We start from the raw sequence: 21,321 nt of genomic DNA, 5'->3' as shown, positions 1-21,321 counted from the left end.
TGAACACCCAACTCCTACCATAATGCTGAGCACATAGTAGGTGCTCCAAATTATTAGTTGAATGAATGAGTAAGGCTATTCAGGAACATCCAATCTACAGCAAAATTTACCAAGTGTAGTAGCAGAAGAACATTATTGACAAGACACTATTATGACACACACAGAAATCCTGGAGAGCAGACTTATATTTCTAGAGCACAGATAATGATCAGTTGTACAGTGACAGTCGAAGAAGAAGATCTAATAAGGAGTTGGAGCTAAGTTTAGTGCTACGTAGGGCAGCCTCCATGTCTTAAACAGAAATAAGCAAATGTCAACCTATGGAGATATAAGGGGTTGTCAGCAGTCACCAACACGAAGTAATTTGAAAAGCAAGCCCTGCTTCTTCCATCTTCCGCACCAACCTGTGCCAGGGCTACCCTGCCCTCTAAAGTGGCTTGTAATTCTTAGAAGCTGTGATGTTGACATCTCCAGAAGGCTACTGTTAAAATGTAGTCTAGGAGGAAAGGAAGATTTCCGATCTTTCCACATTCACAGAATGAGGACAACGTTTAAGTGAACATGGGCTCACTCTCAAGGGTGGCCTTGCACTTGTTCACTTCTGAGAGTGAGCGCCTCCTTACATGGGGCCCAAGGCAGCTCATTAGCCTCATCCTAGTCCCAGACCTGCTTGGGATGCTGCTAAAATTACAGATTCTGGGCCCCCCACCCCAGAGCTTGGTCAATCATATACTTTGAACTGACTGTTACTGATAAAGAAACTACTTCACTTCAAGAGGGAATAAGTCACTTTAAAGAGGTTTAATTGATTAAGAGAAGAAATGAACATACATAATTTGTGATGGCACTTCATAAATCGGGATTGATTGCCAGAAAGGATAAATTGAAGGAAGAAAACAGAACCCTAATACAACTGCATAAATTTTAAATAAAAATTTTTTTTGCATACAAAAGGAGAAACATGGAGAAAGAGGAATCTTTGGCTAAGAAATCAAGACACATCAAGCACTGCAAAAAATACTACTTATGACTTTATTTTTCTTTTTAATTAAGAGGGTTTACACAAATTTGGCTTCATGAACAAACCACACAGCAATAATTACATAAAGCTTTACTGATCCAAAAGTATTATATCTACCACCAAAAATGATTCTTTGTATATTTCTGTTGTAAAAATCATAATGATGCCACAGTTTAGATTTACTGCCTACCTTTACAATTAAATATTAAATCCTTTAGGGAGATCATGATACCCCTATCACTAATTTGAAATATTTCACTTTTCAAATACCATTCTTAGAAATAAAAAGTATAATCATAAAGTATGTTAACTTCCATTCCTAAAAATTTTTTTGATCACAGGCTAAAGGGCATTGGTTGGGACTTAAAAATGCATTTATTTCAGGAATAGTTTTTGCATAGATGTAATTGATAACATTAAAAAATCAGAATGTAAGTTTTCCATACAGATTATATGTTCCTGTAAAGTATAGAAGTGCATTGTTGAGATGTTAAGGCATTTGGGGACAAAGAACACTTCCATGTTTCCTTAGCCTAGAGCTTGCCTCTTTGCTTAGAAGACTCTTTAATCCTTTTGACAAAAGAAAGGTCCCCTACTCCCTCAGGCCAGTTGTCATGATCTGTTAAGTAAGTGGAAAACCTCAGGTCAGACGCAAATCTATTAACCTCATTAGTCCTCTTAGTTTCCACCAAACCATTTTGTCATTTTCCCTGGTTCACCCCTTTTCTCAGCAAGAAAAAAGAAATTACTGGGACGAATGGCAAAGGTTTTGAAAAAAACCTCAATTTGAATCCCATCTCCGCCACTTAGTAGCTTTTGTGGAAGTTACTTCTACAGATTTGGAGAAGTTACTCTTCCTGAGCCTCAGTTTCCTCATCTATTAAAGGGGATAACAACATCTATCTGTTAAAGTTGAGAGAGTTAATGTGATTCCTATGTACAGTGCTGGACATAATGTAGCCATTCAATCAATCTTACTTCCTTAATAATAACACCTTCTAAAACATGCTTACTTTGTACCAGACACTTAGAGCTGCCCACACCCCCAGCAGCCAGTCTCCCATCTCCTCTCTCCAACAGCCTCAGTTTCCATTTAGAAAACCATGAGGTTCTGGGGAAGTGACCCTACTCAGATCACTGACTGATCTAAGTCATAAGTGCACTCTGTTCCCCTGGCTGGGGTTACTGGTTGAGGATGGACACTTGCATAAGTTGGTCCCAAGCAGAGGGAGTCTCAGAATTTGGTTAGAAATGCTGAGACAAAGTCATTCCCTCCCCTCTGTCTCTGTCCAGGTGGATGTGAACAAAGAAGCCTGTAGCTGCAGGTACAGCAGGCAGCCATCCTGCTACCAGGAGAGTCCATCTCACGATATGGCCAACATCATAGCAGCAAAAACAGAGGGAAAAGGAAAAAAGTGCCCTTGATGAGATCGCTGAGGTGCAGAGTCAAGTCTCACCTGTTATTTGAGACAACAAATTCCTTCATTGCTTAAGCCAGTTTGAGTTGTAGCTAAAAGCATCCTATCTGACACAGGACTTTAAACATGCATTAACTAATCTAATCCTCCCAACCGCTGATGAAATAAATACTATAAGGGACCTCACTTTATAGAAAAGAAAATTAAGGCTTCCAGAAATGAATTTTCCCAAGAACATCAGCTAGTGACAAAGCGAGAGAGAGGCATGGACATCTATACACTACCAAACGTAAGGTAGATAGCTAGTGGGAAGCAGTCTCATAGCACAGGGGGATCAGCTCGGTGCTTTGTGACCACCTAGAGGGGAGGGATAGGGAGGGTGGGAGGGAGGGAGACGCAAGAGGGAAGGGATATGGGAACAGATGTATATGTATAACTGATTCACTTTGTTATAAAGCAGAAACTAATAAAAAAAAAAGAAAATGGAACTTGGCCTCAATATAATAAAAAATACTGTACCTTAAAAAAAAAAAAAAAAAAAGAAGAACATCAGCTAATAAGGGTATAGCCAAGCTTCCATCCCAGGCATTCTCACTGCAGGGCTGGCAATCTTAAAGAAAACTTTAGAAGGAAAGGCTGACTATGCCTGCTCATTATTTGGGGGGAGTATATTCTTAAAAGATGGATGTGGCTGCTTTCTTCAAAAACTTAAAACCTGTTTTTTGTACTGATGAAAAAAACGTGTTAGAATTACAAAAGAAAACCATTTCACTGGAGGCCTGGAGAAGCACTCACCTCGACTTTTTTTTTCTTCTTTAAAAAGGAAAAATGATGTACCTCACTTTAACAAATACTGACTCAACTCCACTGGTGAGGGAAGTGGAAAGATTTCCCCCCCACCCTTGCTACATTAAATACTATCAGAAAACAATACTGTATAACCATGTAGGCATTGCTGTGTTTCCAAATGAGATCCTTAAAGCCACAGTATCTTATGCACATCACCACACTGGTGCTATTAGTAAAGAAATATACGGGAGGGGAAAATAATAAGCAATATTACAGATCCAAACTAATCAGTGATTAATGCAAAGAAGGTCTGAACCCTTGATAAGACTATTAGCACATAAAAGAGTAGGTTGAAAAGAGTAGGTCCCTGATATTAAATTCAAGTACACATGTGTTACATCAACCACATTTTAATTCACTAGCAGCCATTTAATCAACTATCTTTAGCAATAGTTCAAACACATTTGAATTTCATATTCTTTTCTACATTTCGGGAGTGATTAGCTTGGACATGCCTTGAATCCATGGATGTGTTTTGTCATTTGTAAAATCAGGATACTGGACAGATTTTTTAGGACCCTTCCAACGCCAAAGTTCTATGGTCCAGCCATAAGATAAACACACACACACAGATATTTGTGTGTAATATCTACATTTGGATGAGCCTTATAAAACTGCTGTTTTGTACATCAAAAATGAATGAACACAGCAAATTCATATGGTTTCATTCAATCTATAACACAAAGATAGTATAAAATAGCACCATATCATCCCTCCCCAACTAACAGGTCTGATTCTTCTGCTCAGATACACAAGCCACTTACTGGAGAAACAAAGAGAAGTTCACTCTTAAAAGTATGGCACTGGGGCTTCCTTGGTGGCGCAGTGGTTGAGAGTCCGCCTGCCGATGCGGGGGACACGGGTTCGTGCCCCGGTCCGGGAAGATCCCACATGCCGCGGAGCGGCTGGGCCCGTGAGCCATGGCCGCTGAGCCTGCGCATCTGGAGCCTGTGCTCCGCAACGGGAGGGGCCACAACAGTGAGAGGCCTGCGTGCTGCAAAAAAAAAAATACAAACATTACAATCAGCTTCTGTTGAGTATGTCTCCCTTAATTAAATTGATAGGTGTACCAATGACCTGTCAGAGTCCCACAACAATGTTCTTGTTATGAGTCCCTGTCTGAACCATAAGAAAGAACCAGGTCCTTCAATATTAAAGCAAAACCACAGCTATCTGATAGTCAAACAAATCTCACATAAGTCAAGGCCCACTTAAGATCCCCCAAATGATCATGTGCATAAGAGGAATATTTTGAGGAACTTTTGATTATGGAAGAAAACAAACAAATTGGTAATGTTGAGGGTTACAGGTGTGGTTATTTTTTAAATCAATTTTAGATAATAAGGGACATGAAATTCATACTTCAGGCTAGCAATAGTATCAACAGAATTTCTAGACATAAAAAAATTTTAATTAATTTTAATATGTTTCCAGGGAAGAGGTTCAAATACTTAGCTCTGTATCCATATGGTACAAAAAGGCTTAGAATACTATGGCTTAGAATTTCTAATTAAAAGGTCCTCAGAACCAAGTATGTGAGGTCTGGGGGTGGACCCACTCCTCACTAGAGAGTACCTCCATAGCCCCATTTTCCTGAATAAAGTCCCCCTCAGCCCCCATGTTGGCTGCAAAAGCCCTGGCAGGACTCCAGGCAGAAACCAACCTCTCCATCTGCCAGAATTACCTGAGCGACCTCATCACCATCAAATGTGGCCACCACTTGTGCCACTCTGCATCCAACAGTCCCGGGTGGATTTATAGGGCAGGTTTCCTTGCTTGCCACCAATGCTAGGAGGGGCCCTTCTGGAGTAATGCCCAGATGGACAGGATGACACGATGGTGAACACGCAGCTTCACATCACCAGGAGCAAGAGGCGGGGGCAGAACAGATGAGCATATGCAGGAAGCATAGTCGAGTTCGGGCAATGTTCTGTGAGGAGAACCTAGAGGTGTTTGTCCCCTTGCACTCATCCCCTGACCACCAGGGCCACCATATGAGGTCCTGCCTCTCATCATAGGAAAAGACTCAGCAGTGACCTAGAGCCCCTGAAGAAGAAAGTGGCAGGTGTTCAGAAACAAACAGCCACCCAAGAAAGAAGACCACTAGGATGGGGGGGGGATGGAGGGAGGCGGGGAGAGAGGGAGTTGGAAAATCAGAGACAGAAATTACTCTCTGAATTTGAGCACCTGGACCAGTTTGTTGAATGTGAGCGAGAGGCCATCGAAAGGAGTAGGATGCCACCCAAATATGCTGCTGCGATGGTATATTGATTATTTTCAGCTGCGGGCACTTGAAACAGAGCAAATGCAGAGAGAGGCTTTCTCTGAACCCCCCTCATCGGCTAAAAGGAACACAGTATCATAAATCCCCTCCCTGGGAGTCTCATCAACCAGGGAAGGCTGACTGTTGTCACATGACGGGAGACTAGATGTCGACACCACATGCGGACAAACTGTCACCAACTCTCATACCCCCCATCCATTCTTCAAAGGACCCATTCATCTTTCCTAAAAATCATATCCTCCCCACCCCAATAGGCCTATATCCCCTCTCTCCTTTCCCTATTAAGATAGTATTTAATCCTGAATTTGAAGCCACGACAGGCAGTTGCTCATTTTTCCCTGGGTACCTCCCATGTATACATGAGGTATACATGTGAATAAACTTCCATTTGTTTTTCTCCTGTTCATCTGTCTTTTATTACAGGAGTCTCAGCTAAGAGCTCAGAAGGGCAGAGGGAAAATTATTTATCCTCCCCTACATAGTTCTCAAGGTTAGCCGAGAAGGACATTTAATGCAGACACAATAGCATTTTCAGACTACGTCTCCACACTCAAAGATCTACTAAAGAAGTTGGCAGAGAAGAGTGTGATGTCAGAAGGGAAAGTGCTGCTGGATGTCGAGACCACCCATGACAGGTGTGAAAGCCTGAAGCGCCCAGCTCTCTGTTCGTTCCATAACAAAGGAAGGAGACTGCCTTCCTCTGCAGTATTTGGCACTGCAGAAAGTGACACAGAAACTGAAAGTTACTCTGGATCTTGAAACAGCACATCCTAATCTCTCTGTCTCTGAGGATTAAAAAAAAAATTGGGGACATTTGTGAAGAAAAAGCAGAGAGTTTATCCAGAGAAATTCACCGCTTATCCAGTAGTCCTGGGTTCTGAAGGATTTGATTCCGGCTGGCATTACTGGGAGGTCCAGGTGGATGAGATGCCTGAATGGACCACGAGGTTTGTAAAAACTCCCCTTCCAGGAGAAAAAAAGTGACCCCCATCAAAACAGAACAGATGGTGGACGATTCAGCGACAGGATGGTGACTATGTCGCATGAGGCATTGTTCCAGCCACTTTTCTGAAGCAAAAGCCCAGAAGAGAAGGAAGGGCACTTATCTGAACTAGGGGTTCCATGAGATTTCTTTCATTTTTCCATCTGAGTAACGTCTCACAGCCATTCTTTCACTGAGAAAAATTTCTGAAATACTAAGGCCTTATTTGTGTATCAGATATGATTTGAAATGTCTTACACTGTGTGAAGGAAGAGATTATGAGCAATAAACTACCCTAAAGGCTGTCACACTGCTTCATTTTCTTCCTGTAATTTATGAATAGGAGGCAGAATAATATCTAACTCTCAGTGAATCTAGCACTAACAATTTTTTTTTCAATGCTTCTAAGACTTAAACATATAAATGAAATCATACATACATGCTCTTATCTATCTGGCTTCTTTCACTCAGAATAATTATTTTCAGATTTATCCACATTACTGCATGAATCAATAGCTCACTCCTTTTCATTTCTGAGTAGCACATTATACATATATACCACGATTTGTTTATTCATTCACTCACTGATAGGCATTTGGGCCATGAATTCTCTCTCCATGGGAGATATGAGTTGCTTTTTGGCCCATCCCTTGCCCTTGTCATTATTGACACTGACCCAAAAGATCAGCAGGTCAGTCTAAGCTCCTCTGCACAGATTGTAATGGAAATTGGACTATTCTTAGATGACACTGAAAATGTCAGAAAATGATCAGAACCCCAGAGAAACACGTGCAAAGACAGCAACACAATTCAAACACACACACACAAGAGATATCCAGGTAGCTTTTCAACAAGTGAAAAGATGCTGCAGTGAGATATCATTTCTTGCCCGTCAGAGTTGTCCAGAAATTGACAAGACACATTTTTGGTGAGGCTGTGAGGAGCAGGCATTCTCATTCATTGATGATGGAATGCAAAATGCAAAGAAACTTGCAAATGCCTAACAGGATGCATTTACTCTTCACCCAGCAGTCCAACTTCCCGGATATACCCTAAATATATACCTCCACAAATATGAAACAAATATTTACAGTGTTATTCATCACAGAATTATTTGTAATAGCGAAACATAGAAACACAAATTTCTATTAAATTTAAGACAATGTGTGCATTTGAAACAATGAATTTGAAAAGAAATCCTTGATTCCATAGTGGTATACTAAAACAGTTAATAATAATAATAACACATATAGGGAGAAGTGATGGTTGTGGTGTAACTAAAAGTCTTTTTATGGAAGAGTATCAGCTAAAAAACAGAGAAGTGGGACTTTCGGGGAGGGGAGACCTTCAAGATGGCGGAAGAGTAAGATGTGGAGATCACCTTCCTCCCCACAAATACATCAGAAATACAACTACACGTGGAACAACTCCTACAGAACACCTACTGAACGCTGGCAGAAGACCTCAGACCTCCCCAAAGGCAAGAAACTCCCCACGTACCTGGGTAGAGCAAAAGAAAAAAGACAAAACAGAGACAAAAGGATAGGGACGGGCCCCGCACCAGTGGGAGGGAGCCGTGAAGGAGGAAAGGTTTCCACACACTAGACGCCCCTTCGTGGGCGTAGACTGCGGGTGGTGGAGGGGGGGAAGCTTCGGAGCCGCGGAGGAGAGCGCAGCCACAGGGGTGCAGAGGGCAAAGCGGAGAGATTCCCGCACAGAGGATCGGTGCTGACCGGCACTCACCAGCCCGAGAGGCTTGTCTGCTCCCCCGCCGGGGCGGGCGGGGCTGGGAGCTGAGGCTCGGGCTTCGGAGGTCGGATCCCAGGGAGAGGACTGGGGTTGGCGGCGTGAACACAGCCTGAAGGGGCTAGTGCGTCACAGCTGGCCGGGAGGGAGTCTGGGAAAGTCTGGAGCTGCCGAAGAGGCAAGAGACCATTGTTTCGGGGTGCGTGAGGAGAGGGGATTCAGAGCACCGCCTAAACGAGCTCCAGAGATGGGAGGGAGGAAGAGAGGGGGGAAAGACACAGAGAGAGAATGCAAATGCAGCAAAATGTTAGCACTTGGTGAATCTAAATGAAAGGTATACAGACACAGCTCGGAGATTTAAGCAGGTTCAGTTCCAGACCACCACAATAAAGCAATATTGCAATAAAGTGAATCACGCAATTTTTTTGGTTCGCAGTGCATATAAAAATTATGTTTACACTATACTACAGCCTATTAGATGTGCGATAGCATTATGTATAAAAAATAATGTACAACCTTAATTTTAAAATATTTTTATTGCTAAAAAGTGCTAACCATCATTTGAGCCTTCAGCAAGCCGTAATCTTTTTGCAATAGTAACATCAAAGATCACTGACCGGGCTTCCCTGGTGGCGCAGTGGTTGAGAATCTGCCTGCCGATGCAGGGGACGCGGGTTCGTGCCCTGGTCCGTGCCCTGGTCCGGGAGGATCCCACATGCCGCGGAGCGGCTGGGCCCGTGAGCCATGGCCGCTGGGCCTGCGCGACTGGAGCCTGTGCTCCGCAATGGGAGAGGCCACAACAGTGAGAGGCCCGCGCACCGCAAAAAAAACCCATCACTGACCACAAATCATCATAACAAATATAATAATGAAAAATTTGAAATATTGCGATAATTACCTAAATATGACACAGAGACACAAAGTAAGCAAATGCTGTTAGAAAAACAGTGCTGGCAGACTTGCTCGATGTGCAATAAAGCAAAACATAATAAAACGAGGTATGCCTAATAGGAGTTCATTGTATTATTTCTTTAACTTTTTCACACATTCAAGAGGTTTCCAAAAATAAACTGGGAGAAAGAAATTCCTATATTAGTAAAATGAATAATTAAAGGCTATAGGAAAGTCTAAATTCGCCAGTAATTTATATGTGGATATTCCCACAAGTCTTTAACAATAGCATATTGTGTCAAAGAGTACAAGTTGAAAAACCTGGAACTTCAGGGTAGGCATGACTTAAATCATGTTAATTACATAAAAATACATGTTCATTTTAGAAAAACTAGAAAAAGCAGATATGCAAAAAGATGAAAATAATATGTAATTTTACCTCCCAGAGATAATTTACCTCCCAGAATATTTTGGTATAAACTCCTTCAGAATTATGTCTATTCATATACAGCCGTATATAAATATATACTGTTTTTTGCAGAAATGTGATCATGCTGGATAGAATGTTTTATAACCTGCTTTTCACTCGATGTCTGGGAATATCTTTTCATACTGAGAAGTATATTTTTATACCTATATTTTTAGTGGCTGCATAGTACTCTATCCTGTAGATGTATAAAACTTCACTCAACTAATATTTTACTCTAGAATATTTAAATGGTTTTCAGTTTTTCACTGTCTTTATTATGGTATAGAAAAATGTATGTTTCATTTTCCTTGTTTTCAAAACCAAAAGCTAAGTCCCATTGTTTAAAGTAAAAACAAAACGAAACAAAAACTAGAGGCCCTATATTCTTTAATTCAATTCTGGTTAATAAAAATCATAACTGATTCTAGACTCTGCAGACTTCTAATTAATGGCTGTTGGCAAGGAACCTCAGGTTGATAAGAGGCTGTTGACTTGAGTGCTGGAAGGTGTTGAAGTGCTAAGCTATGAAGGGTGGGTTAGAGACTACAAGCTATCTCCTAATGCTCATTCTCCTCTTCTTACATAGAAATTGAATTTGTACTTAGGCACATAGCTACTCACCTAAAGATTCTATTTCCCAGTATCCCTTATAGGTAGGTATGATCGTTTAACCGAGGTCTAGCTGATGATGAATGTCAGTGAATGTAATGGCGCCACTTTCAGATGGTGCTGTTAAAAAGAATGAGTGAGTATTACATTTCTCCTCATTCCTACTGTCTGGAATGCAATTACAATGACAGGAACTGGAGCAGCCATTTTGGACCATGGGATGGAAACCACATGTCAAAGATAGTAAAGCAAGAAGTAGGATCCTTATTCCCTAATGATTATGGAACTACCATACTATCCCTGGACTATATACCTTGAGTTTTTATGTGAGGGAGAAGTCAACTATCTTATTCAAGCTCCTCTTTTTTGCGGATCTCTACACTTCAGCAGCTCATCCTGTATCACAATTAATACAGAACTGTATACTACCAGTTAGATAAAGATGAGGCTGGAAGTGTCTGCAAGACCTTTGATTTAGAGATACTAAGAATATAAAGCCTAACCCATGTTGGGGTGAAGACCCTGTGGTTCAGAATTATACTCGTTCCACATTTTTCAGCATAAAAATGTCTTGGATAGTTTGTAAGGGAACTCTTCAGTTACCCAACTTCAGGGTTGAGTATTACCACCTATGAAACATAAGCTTTAATCTAAAGACTATGCATGTGTGCTAATTACTTATTAGTCATAAAAAATGTGGACTCTGGTATTCTCCCTGAAGATTTCACTGAATTAATTAATAGGTCCTTGTAATAGATTTAACAGATTCATTTCTTAAAAACAAAATAAGTGTGGAGTCTTCCTTTATTTTATGAAGCACTTTGTAGCAATATCTTTGTACAGATTCTGAACAATTTTTACATGATAACTTCCTAGAAATAAAATTAACAGATCAAACAATATTTGTATTTTATAAATGTTGCCGAATTACTATCCAGAAATGCAGCAATCTGCATTGCTATGTTGTATGTAAGTGTTTATGACATGGAGCTTCTGAGCCCATAACAATTTCTCTTTCAGGATTCTCTATGATCTTTACATAAAGACACTTGGACTTCTTGGATGATTGATCATACTTGCCTGCTTTGCACATGTAGAAGGCTCCCGTCAGGTTGGTTTCAATCACAGCATTCCACCCCTTTGAACTGATGTGTTCAGAAGGAGAGAAGAACTGGCCTCCTCCATTGTTTACCAAGAAACTCATCTGACCATAAAAGTCTCAGGTGGCTTTGACCAAATTATTCGCCTAAAGAAAAACATTAAAAGTGAACTGGTTACAGACAGAGAAAGACAAATATTGTATGATAGCACTTATATGTGGAATCTAAAAAATACAATGAATTAGTGAATATAACAAAAAATAAGCAGATTCACAGACACAGAGCCCAAACTAGTGGTTACCAATGTGGAGAGGGAAGCAGGGAGGAGCAATGTAGGGGTAGGAGATTAAGAAGTACAAACTATTAGGTATAAAATAAGCTACAATAGTATATTATACAACATGGGGAATATAGCAAATATTTTATGATAACTATAAATGAAGTATAACCTTTAAAAATTGTGAATCACTATATTATACACCTGTAACATATAAATTGTACATCAACTGCACTTCAAAAAATAAATAAATAAAATGTTAAAAGTGAACTGGTTAATAACCTAACTTGCTACTTGGACTTTATCACCTGCTTTAGGAGAGTAGCAGAGCTTGCAGTGTCTCACGGTGAATAGTAACTCTGAGAACCACAGTAAACGGAGAGGTAGTCACAATGAATAAACCTGAAAATCCTATATCAGTGAATAATTTACTAGTACCCAATACCCATAGATCATAAAGCTAAATTTGGAATTTTAATGACAAGATTTATCCAAGGACCTGGATCACCCCTCCATTGTTTTAATTTGTAAGCTACCAACACAGAATAATGGATAGTTATGAAACAGACATTACGAAATGAGATAAAGGGCAAAAGGCACAAAAGGTAGTCTCTAGATGAAACTGTCCTTGCTTAGCTTCCCTACATTTCTTCCCTTCCTCTCTTTCTCCTGAGGCCACTCACCCAATAGATCATTAGCTCAAGAATCTCCTTCACAGGCTCTGCTTCTAGCGAACCTCATCTAAGATAGCTACTATGGGAAAACAAAGCACAGTCAGGTTTAGGGACAACTACTATAAATTAAAATGAATGAATAAGTAGGATAGATTTGCATTCCTCAAAAAACTAAAACTAGAGTTGCCATATGATCCAGAAATCCCACTCCTGCACTGCTGGCCATATACCCAGACAAAACTATAATTTGAAAAGATACATGCACCCCAGTGTTCATAGCAACAGTATTACAATAGCAAGACACTGAAACAACCTGAATGTCCATCAACAGATGAATGGATAAAGATGTGATACACACACACACACACACACACACACATACACACACACACACACACAATGGAATAATACACAGCCATTAAAAAGAATGAAATAATGCCATTTGCAGCAATATGGATGGATCTAGAGATTATCATACTAAGTGAACTAAGAAAGAGAAAGACGAATACCATATGACATCACATATAAGTGGAATTTAAAATAAAACACAAATCAATATATCTATGAAACAAAAACAGACTCACAGATACAGAGAACGGATTTGTAGTTGCCAAGGGGGAGGGAAGGATTGGGAGTTTGGGATTAGCAGATGCAAGCTATTACATATAGAATGGATAAACAACAAGGTCCTACTGTATAGCACAGGGAACTACATTCAATATCCTGTGATAAACCATAATGGAAAAGAATATGAAAGAGAATATATATCTGTATAATTGTTGCTTTGCTGACAGCAGAAATTAAACACAACATCGTAAGTCAACTATACTACAATAAAATTTAAAAAAACAAAGATAGATTTGCTTTACCTCCTCATCATTACAGATGTTGCATTTTATGGGAGTGACTTGAGCCTGGCTGGTAGGAGGCAGACTGGCCTTCAGTTCATCTGCAGCAGATTTTAATCTATCAGACTCACGGGATGCAATGACCACATTACACCCTGAGGAGACAACAGCCAAAGAACAACTAAATATGTTTTCACTGGTTGTCCAAATTCTGAAAGTAATAATGTTTAGAAAATGTTTCATGTGTTCCTATAAAAACAGATGGATTAGGACTTCTGCTTATGCTCAAGATGGAGTAATAGGAACTGAACTTACCCTCCAGCCCAAAACAACTAAAAAACTGAACAAAATATACGCAACAATGATTTCCAGGCACTGGATATCAAGTAGCACAGGATAGTGATCCCAGAGAGTGAACACAAACAATGTGAGCCCTATTATTATTCCAGATTGCTGCCTAGAGAGAGTCTAAAGGCTGCAACATACGGAGGAGGAACCCATTCAGAGCCCAGCAGTCTCCTGGGTAGAAGAGATGAAGTTGGGAGTCCAAGACAGCTAGATTACACAGGGCACAGAGAGAAAAGAGGTACACAGGGAGAGAACTCCAGAGATCTGCAGAGTTCCCTCAGATCTTCAGCTGAGCACTGATCAGTACATACGAGTAAGGAAACAATCTGAGGCTGGGGAAAGATTGTTCCCAAGCTCTACAAAGTTTCAAACTGTTTCCAAGTAACTTAATTGCATCACAGAACAAAGTTCAGCAATATTTATAAGAATACAAAAATAACTAGCCTGGGGCTTCCCTGGTGGCGCAGTGGTTGAGAGTCTGCCTGCCAATGCAGGGGACATGGGTTTGTGCCCCGGTCTGGGAAGATCCCATATGCCACGGAGCGGCTGGGCCCGTGAGCCATGGCCGCTGAGCCTGCGCGTCCAGAGCCTGTGCTCCGCAACAGGAGAGGCCACAACAGTGAGAGGCCCGCATACCGCAAAAAAAAAATAAATTAATAAAAATAAAATAACTAGCCTGCAACAAGGTAAAATTCAAATGTCTGGCATCCAACAAAAAGCCACAAGGCATACGAAGGAGCAGGGAAATACAGCCCAGAATGAGGAGAAAAGCAATAAAAACAGGCCCAGGAATGGCACTGATGACATAATTAAATAAACCAATGATAAAAAGAAAAATATTAAAAGCAGCCAGAGCAAAAGAACACAAAAAAGACAAGGAAGACAGAAGACTTATTTTCAGAAACAATGTAAGCCAGAAGATAGTGTAATATCTTGAAAGTACTGGGGATGCAGGTGGTGGTGGGAGTTTTGGAACCCAGAACTCTTACCCAGTGAAAATAGCTTTCAAAAGTAATGGCAAATTAAAGACTTATTCACACATATGATATCCAGAAGAATTCATTAAAGTAGACCTGCACTACAAAAAGATTAAAGGAAGGCCTTCAAACAGAAGGACAATGATACCAGATGAAAATCTAAATCTACAAAAGAAGAAAGAGAACTGGAAATGGTAATTATGTGAGTAAATAAAGCAAATATGAAGTCTTTTCTTATTTCTATTCAATCTCTCTAAAAGGTAGTGATTGTTTAAAGTAAAAATGATATTAGTGTATTGTAGGCTTTATAACATATGTAGAAATAAAATGTATGAGAACAGCATTTAATTGTTACACAATGTCCAGGAAGGGTGAAATAGAAGTATCCGCAGTCCTTGTTTTGCTCAGCTCTAATACACGCTAATTTCAGTTACCTTAGTTTAAATAACACCAGACCCCCAACGACACTGTTCAAATTCCAGTTACCATGGCAGATTAACTGTGAGTAATTGCATAAAATATAAACTGCACCGCCAGTACAAATCCACAAATCAGCATGCGAATAACAGATGCACATCACGGTCAGTGACTAACTGTTTCACTTCTTTCACTGTCTGTAAGTGATTGGCCACCGTGCATCTGTTCTTCAACTTGTGCACAGACGGCAAAGAATGCAGTTGTGTTGCCTCCTTGTCTCCCAATGATAAACCCATGTGACATTTTACAAAAACCGATGACTGAAGGAGAGACTGGCCAACAAAGACGAGAGTGCAACAAAGAAATAAAAATTGGTAACACTGAAAGTGAAATTAGAATTGTATGTAAATGGAGTTATAAAAGGAAGAGCTACCCATGGGAATGCTGACACTCCACCAATGCTTTCCTTAAGTAAAAGTATTAAGCTATGAGACACGGGACTATTCATTTATCTTACTAAGTAATCCTGAACCTTATTGCTCATTGTTGCCTTACATGTTAGTTTATCCTAAAGAGAATGCTTCCTTCTTTTCATGTACAAATATAAAAAGCAGAAATACGTGCCAAGACAGCCTTGAAACAGAGAGAGGGAAGAGCCTCACCACCTCTGGGAAGCCCAGATGTGTATGGCAGATTTAAAGCGAACTATATTGATGATCACAACTATGTTGATGACCCTCCTTCCTCTCCCTCACTGAGCCCAGATTGGCAGCTCCTTCTACATGCTCCCATATCCCTGACCTCATTCTAATACAGCATTTAAACCAGTATTGTATGATAATTAAGTCTCCCCCCACTCACTATCATCTCCTGGAGGATTGGGACCCTGTCATTGTAATTATTACACTCACAAACAGTCCACATTCAATATTCATGTATGGAATAAATGACACTTAGAAAGGTAAAGAGTAAAATGGCTCTCTGTTTGACCACAACCTTTCTAGTTGTACATGATGAGCTAGCTTCCACATATTAAAATAAGGCACTTTAAAAAAACTATTTTTCAAGATTAGGTTATAATTTAGTGAGTTACAAATGCAGACAACTTTTGGAAATTCTGATAGGCAATCTGAGAGCTTTATAAAGCAAATATTAAAAAGATTCACCATGAATTCCTTGCAAGACAAGACTAACTTTAAAATAGAATTCAATTTATCAAAATTGATGTATAGGACTTTCCTGGTGGCGCAGTGGTTAAGACTCCGCCTGCCAATGCAGGGGACACAGGTTCAAGCCCTGGTCCGGGAAGATTCCACATGCCGTGGAGCAACTAAGCCCATGAGCCACAACTATTGAGCCTGAGCTCTAGAGCCTGTGAGCCGCAACTACTGAACTGGCGTGCCACAACTACTGAGGCCCGCATGCCTAGAGCCCGTGCTCCACACAAGAGAAGCCACCGCAATGAGGAGCCCACTCACCTCAACAAAGAGTAGCCCCCGCTCACCGCAACTTAGAGAAGTGCGCAGCAACGAAGACCCAACGCAGCCAAAAATAAATAAATTAATTTATTTATTTATTTTAAAAAATTGATGTATAATTTTCAACAAAGCATATATTATACTGTTAGGAGAACCGTTATTCCTTTCTTCTTCTGTTTCCAGGAGGAAGTTTCTACTCCCAGGAGGGGAAAGAATTGAAATACACATTTCTAGCCCAGGTCCAACCCTCAGCCAGGTTTCCCTGAATTAGGAGGAATAGCTAATCGGATTAATAAAACGGAAAGGAGAAACAAGTTCCCCTGGACTAGCCACTGCCTCTGCCCATCGCCTTCTTTTCTTTGATCTTTCTGCCTTAAAGATGGGCATTAACTGCTCTAGTTCCCAGAGCAGAGCACAGGCTGACAAGGCATGGAAATCTGACACCTACAACTCTTCCTAAATCCACATTAAGAAGCTAAGCCTCATTAAAAAAAAAAAAAAAAAAAACTCAAGAATACTAAGGTGATTAATGCCTGACTTTGTCCAAGGCCTCAAATAAGAGACATAATGAAAATATAAATAGGATTATTCAAAGGAATTATCTAATTAGAAGCTTACTAAATTATCACTAATTACTATCTGAACCCTGAAGGCTTCAGGAAAGTTATCTAATATTAGCAGAGCTATACTGGGACACAACTTTAAAAGGCTATTTATTTTAACTGCCATATAAACGTGAACCAGGGGGCAAAGGTATTACAAGGCAGAATGCTGCAGTGCTGGGTAGAACTAGAAACCTAAATTTCCATTAAAGGAATGGTTAAATAAATTATTATACATCCATACAATAGAATACTATATAACTTTGAGAAGAATGAAGTACTACTATATGCACTAGCATGGAAAGAAAAATTACAGAGCAGTAAGACTACTACAGTCACAGTTTTGTAAATAACAAAATACACATAAGTGTATATGTGTGCGTGTGGGTGATTCATAGAAAATCACCAGGAAAGGGATTTAGGAGATGGGCAGAATGGGAAAGATCATTTTTTTCTTCTATATACGTCCATACTACCTGAATTTATTGCAATGCTCTTATTTTATAATAAACTAGAAAATTATTAGATGATATCCTTCTCCTCACCCTTATGCTAAATGATTTGGATGGACTTTTTTTGTTGTTTATATGAGTTGCTAGAGAAATTCAGAAAGCTTGATAAACTTACTTAGAACAAGGTACAGAAGTAACTAGCAAATAATGAGTTATTTCTACATCAGAGGCATTTGTAGCCAAATATATTGCTTTTCTGCTTGGGCTGATACTGATTCCTTTCAATCTTCAACTCAGAGTGCTACATTTAAGCACCTTCTAGGTCCCTGGTGTTGATAAGAGCCTAGTCACCAGAGCAAGAAGGAGGGCTGTCTTGCCTCACAATTCCCACTTGCAATTCCTACTTTCATTTCATCCACTGTCACAGAAAGAGAATGACTAACTTGAGGACAGAGACAAGGATCTAGCTTGAATTCAATGTGAATGGTCTTAGGTTCAATATTCTTTGATGAAATCAGGACTCCTCTGGTCTAAGAGCATCTGTCAAATACAGGAAGAGGGTTTCAATTCTGTTCGCTACATGCTGCCCTTGTGAGCTAGGGCTTTCAGCATCCTCTCAGAAAAGGGACAGTCAAAATCATTTGGATGTGAAAGACAGCACAACGATCACTTTAAAAAGCATGACTCGGACTTCCCTGGTGGCGCAGTGGTTAAGAATCTGCCTGCCAATGCAGGGGACACGGGTTCGAGCCCTGGTCTGAAAAGATCCCACATGCCGCAGAGCAACTAAGCCTGTGCATCACAGCTACGGAGCCTGCACTCTAGAGCCCGCGAGCCACAACTACTGAGCCCGCGCCACAACTACTGAAGCCCACACGCCTAGAGCCTGTGCTCCGCAACAAGAGAAGTCACTGCAATGAGAAGACCGTGCACCGCAGCGAGCAAAGAGTAGCCCCCGCTCACCACCACTAGAGAAAGCCTATGCGCAGTAACAAAGACCCAACACAGCCAAAAATAAATAAATAAAATAAATAAATTTATTTTAAAAAAGCATGCCTCAAAATCCAACTTGTAATTCACACCAAAAAATAGGAGGCTTCTCACTGGAAATTGAATTGGCTAACATTTTATTTTATTTTGCCCAATTTGGGTTTCTATAACAATTTTCAGGAAACAGTCATTAAATCCTGGCATAAAAAAATAAAGCTGAGCAAGTCAGAGTAAAAATTATTTGTATACTCTTTCACTGAAGGAAATGCATTTCCAATACAACATTACTTTTTTTTAAAGTACGTTGGAAGGTTGAACCAGGATCTGACCAATCTGCTGTGAAGCCTGGTATCTGACCTTCACAGAAAATGATAACCGATTCTACTTTTCTAATGGATTTTCCTGAACAGGATTAGAGTTTTGGTGTTGGAAGTAAAGTGGGTAGTAATGGTGATGAAGCTACACCAGGGTCAGATTAAGAAATGCTAATTTCCTTTTTTTTTTCTTATTAAGATGTATTTTTTCCTTTTTTCAACATACTTTTTTTAAGTTCACACGCTGTGCCGGGCATTAGAAACACAATGGTAAGCAAAGACAACTTACATGTTCATTAAAAAATTTTGAAAAATGAGTACAATTTAACTACTCATCATTCAAATCATTTCCAGAAAAAGTAGTTGCTGATAACAATATTACAAACTTCTTTTCAGTCTTCTTCTGCATATATATTTTTCATTAACAATTAAATTGGAATGCTATATTTTGTTTAGAATCCTGATTTTTTTCAATTATATGGTATGCATTTGACAACAAAATCTTCAATAGCAAGATGTTTAAATAGCAGCATATTTCATTGTTACTGATTTAGTCATTTCCCTTATCATGTTTCACTATTCAACACTACATTCTTGTACACAAATCCGTGCTTGTCCCTGATTATTTCCAAAGAGTAAATTCCTGAGAGAGGAATTACTAGGTCATACAGCACAAATACTATTAACACTTTTGGATTTTTTTTCCCAAACTGACCTCTAGAAAGCTTGTAATAATTTACATTCTTGCCTGCCTTCTCACTTCCTCATCAACACTTTCATTTTCCCCAATGTTTTAAAATTTTGTTAAAAAACCAACGGCACCTTTTTATTGCTATATTTTGCATTTCATTGCCCAAAAAATTGACTATTTTTTCATATACTTACTGCTTTTTTTTTAGTTCTTGATTTAAAATGCTTGGCCCATATCAGAAGCCTATTTTTCTATCAGTTGTTAGATCTTTTCCTTATTTATTTATGAGATCTCTATATAATAAATTTGTTGTACATTGTAAGTGTTTTTCTTCATGTTCCTTCGAACTTTATTCATTTATATTTTTTAATTCAATGAGGATAAACACCTTCATATTTATCTATTTTCCCTTTTGTGGTTTCTTTCCTTGTTTATTGCTTATAAAGTCCTCCCTTCACCCAAGTTAAGGTAAATATTACAAGAGATTCGAGAAGATTATATGATGGGAGCCTTTTACCTTTTCCAGTTAAATAACCAGGGAATTTCCTAGAAAGAATTAATTTTAAATTCACATCCATAATTAGTTCCATAGCATGATTCCACACGTCTCCTTAACCCCCACCTCGGACACAGTATCTTTGGCTCTAAATTTTCCCTTTAGTTTACAAATAGTGGTTCATCATCCACCGCTTCTCCACAACTTTTCTTAGAACTCTCCTCTCTCCACTCGCCCTCGCGGTTTAAATTTCACCCACAGCTACACTTCCTTTGCTTTGCAACTTCACGCTCTCCTAAGCCCGCCTCTGGCCCCCTGGCTCCCGACCCCAGGTTACGCCAGCTTCTAAGGATCCCTCGCTCTGAATACCCTAGCCCAGGGGCCTGCTCACGCACCTAGATGTAGGAGCTCGGTCGCGATGGCCTTTCCGATGCCCGTACCCCCGCCGGTGACGATGGCCACTTGGTGCTGCATCAAGCTTGCTGCCAGGCAGCTTTTGCCCTTGACCTAAGAACTCACGGCCACGGGACATCTGAGTGATGAAGCATAGGCCAGGTTAAGTCAATGGGTCCACGCCGCCTTATAAATATGCCGGACAGAGGGCTCACGCCCACGTGACCGCCCGGGCCCCGCCCCGCCCCGTCCAGTCCACTCGCGCTGCCTCGCGTCGCACCGCCCCTCTCCATCGCCCCGCCCCACCCCGCGCGGCCGCCTCAGGAGCTCTGTATTCTCCCAGTGCAGAACAGCTCCCCCAAGGCGGCGTCCTTACCGTCCAAACTGTCCGCCTGCCTATCTCCCCGGCACGTGTAGGTGAGATTCTTTGTTCCTTGTGTGTGTGTGTGTGTGTGTGTGTGTGTGTGTGTGTGTTATTTCGATGCTTTTGGGAAAGGGAAGAAGACAAAAAGCAGGATTGTGCGCTATTTTGAAAAATTCAATCCTCAGTGCTATAGCTCTCACGGTTAATTAAAATTAAATCTCCAGTGCATCTGGGTAAAGAGAGGCTGCAGCTCCGGAGCCTGCCGTATTGCCTCCTTGCTGCGCCCGCCCGCATTGGAAGTCCAGCGATGCTCTGGCTCCAGCTGCTGTGTGCAGCTGGCTGGGAAGGAAAGGGGCAACCTTAGCTGAGGGCGGAGAAATCCGGCTTCATCCTCCGGAAGGGATGGGAATGAGAGGGGGAGGGGGGAGATACAATTGTAGTTATCCAGAGAACCAAGATAATAAATGATTTTTAGAAAAAACTCAATCCCACCTCCACCTCATCTCCCTCTCCTCACTGAGGAATGAAGGGAACAAGGAACCTTTACCAGATTTGAGATTTGATACATTTCAGCTGGGCTTCATAAATTGATGGGTCCAAAAGAAGACCTTTCCTCGAAGGGTGTATGCTT

At 40.5% G+C, this 21,321-nt stretch overlaps 1 protein-coding gene across 1 annotated transcript; it reads right to left on the bottom strand.

Moving 5' to 3' along the window:
* Positions 1-1,554: 1,554 nt before the first annotated feature.
* PECR (peroxisomal trans-2-enoyl-CoA reductase) lies at positions 1,555-20,619 on the bottom strand (the record flags this gene model as incomplete). Its single annotated transcript, XM_079710670.1, is given in 6 exon segments — positions 1,555-1,640; positions 11,350-11,488; positions 11,492-11,515; positions 13,190-13,323; positions 20,329-20,440; positions 20,542-20,619. Coding segments are annotated over 6 exon segments (573 nt in total).
* Positions 20,620-21,321: the final 702 nt, after the last annotated feature.

This window comes from Hyperoodon ampullatus (genome assembly GCF_949752795.1).
Source record: "Hyperoodon ampullatus genome assembly, chromosome: 8".
Classification (NCBI taxonomy): Eukaryota; Metazoa; Chordata; class Mammalia; order Artiodactyla; family Ziphiidae; genus Hyperoodon; species Hyperoodon ampullatus.
Note: the sequence above shows the minus strand (reverse complement) of the source record. Positions and strands in the feature narration are given on the sequence as shown.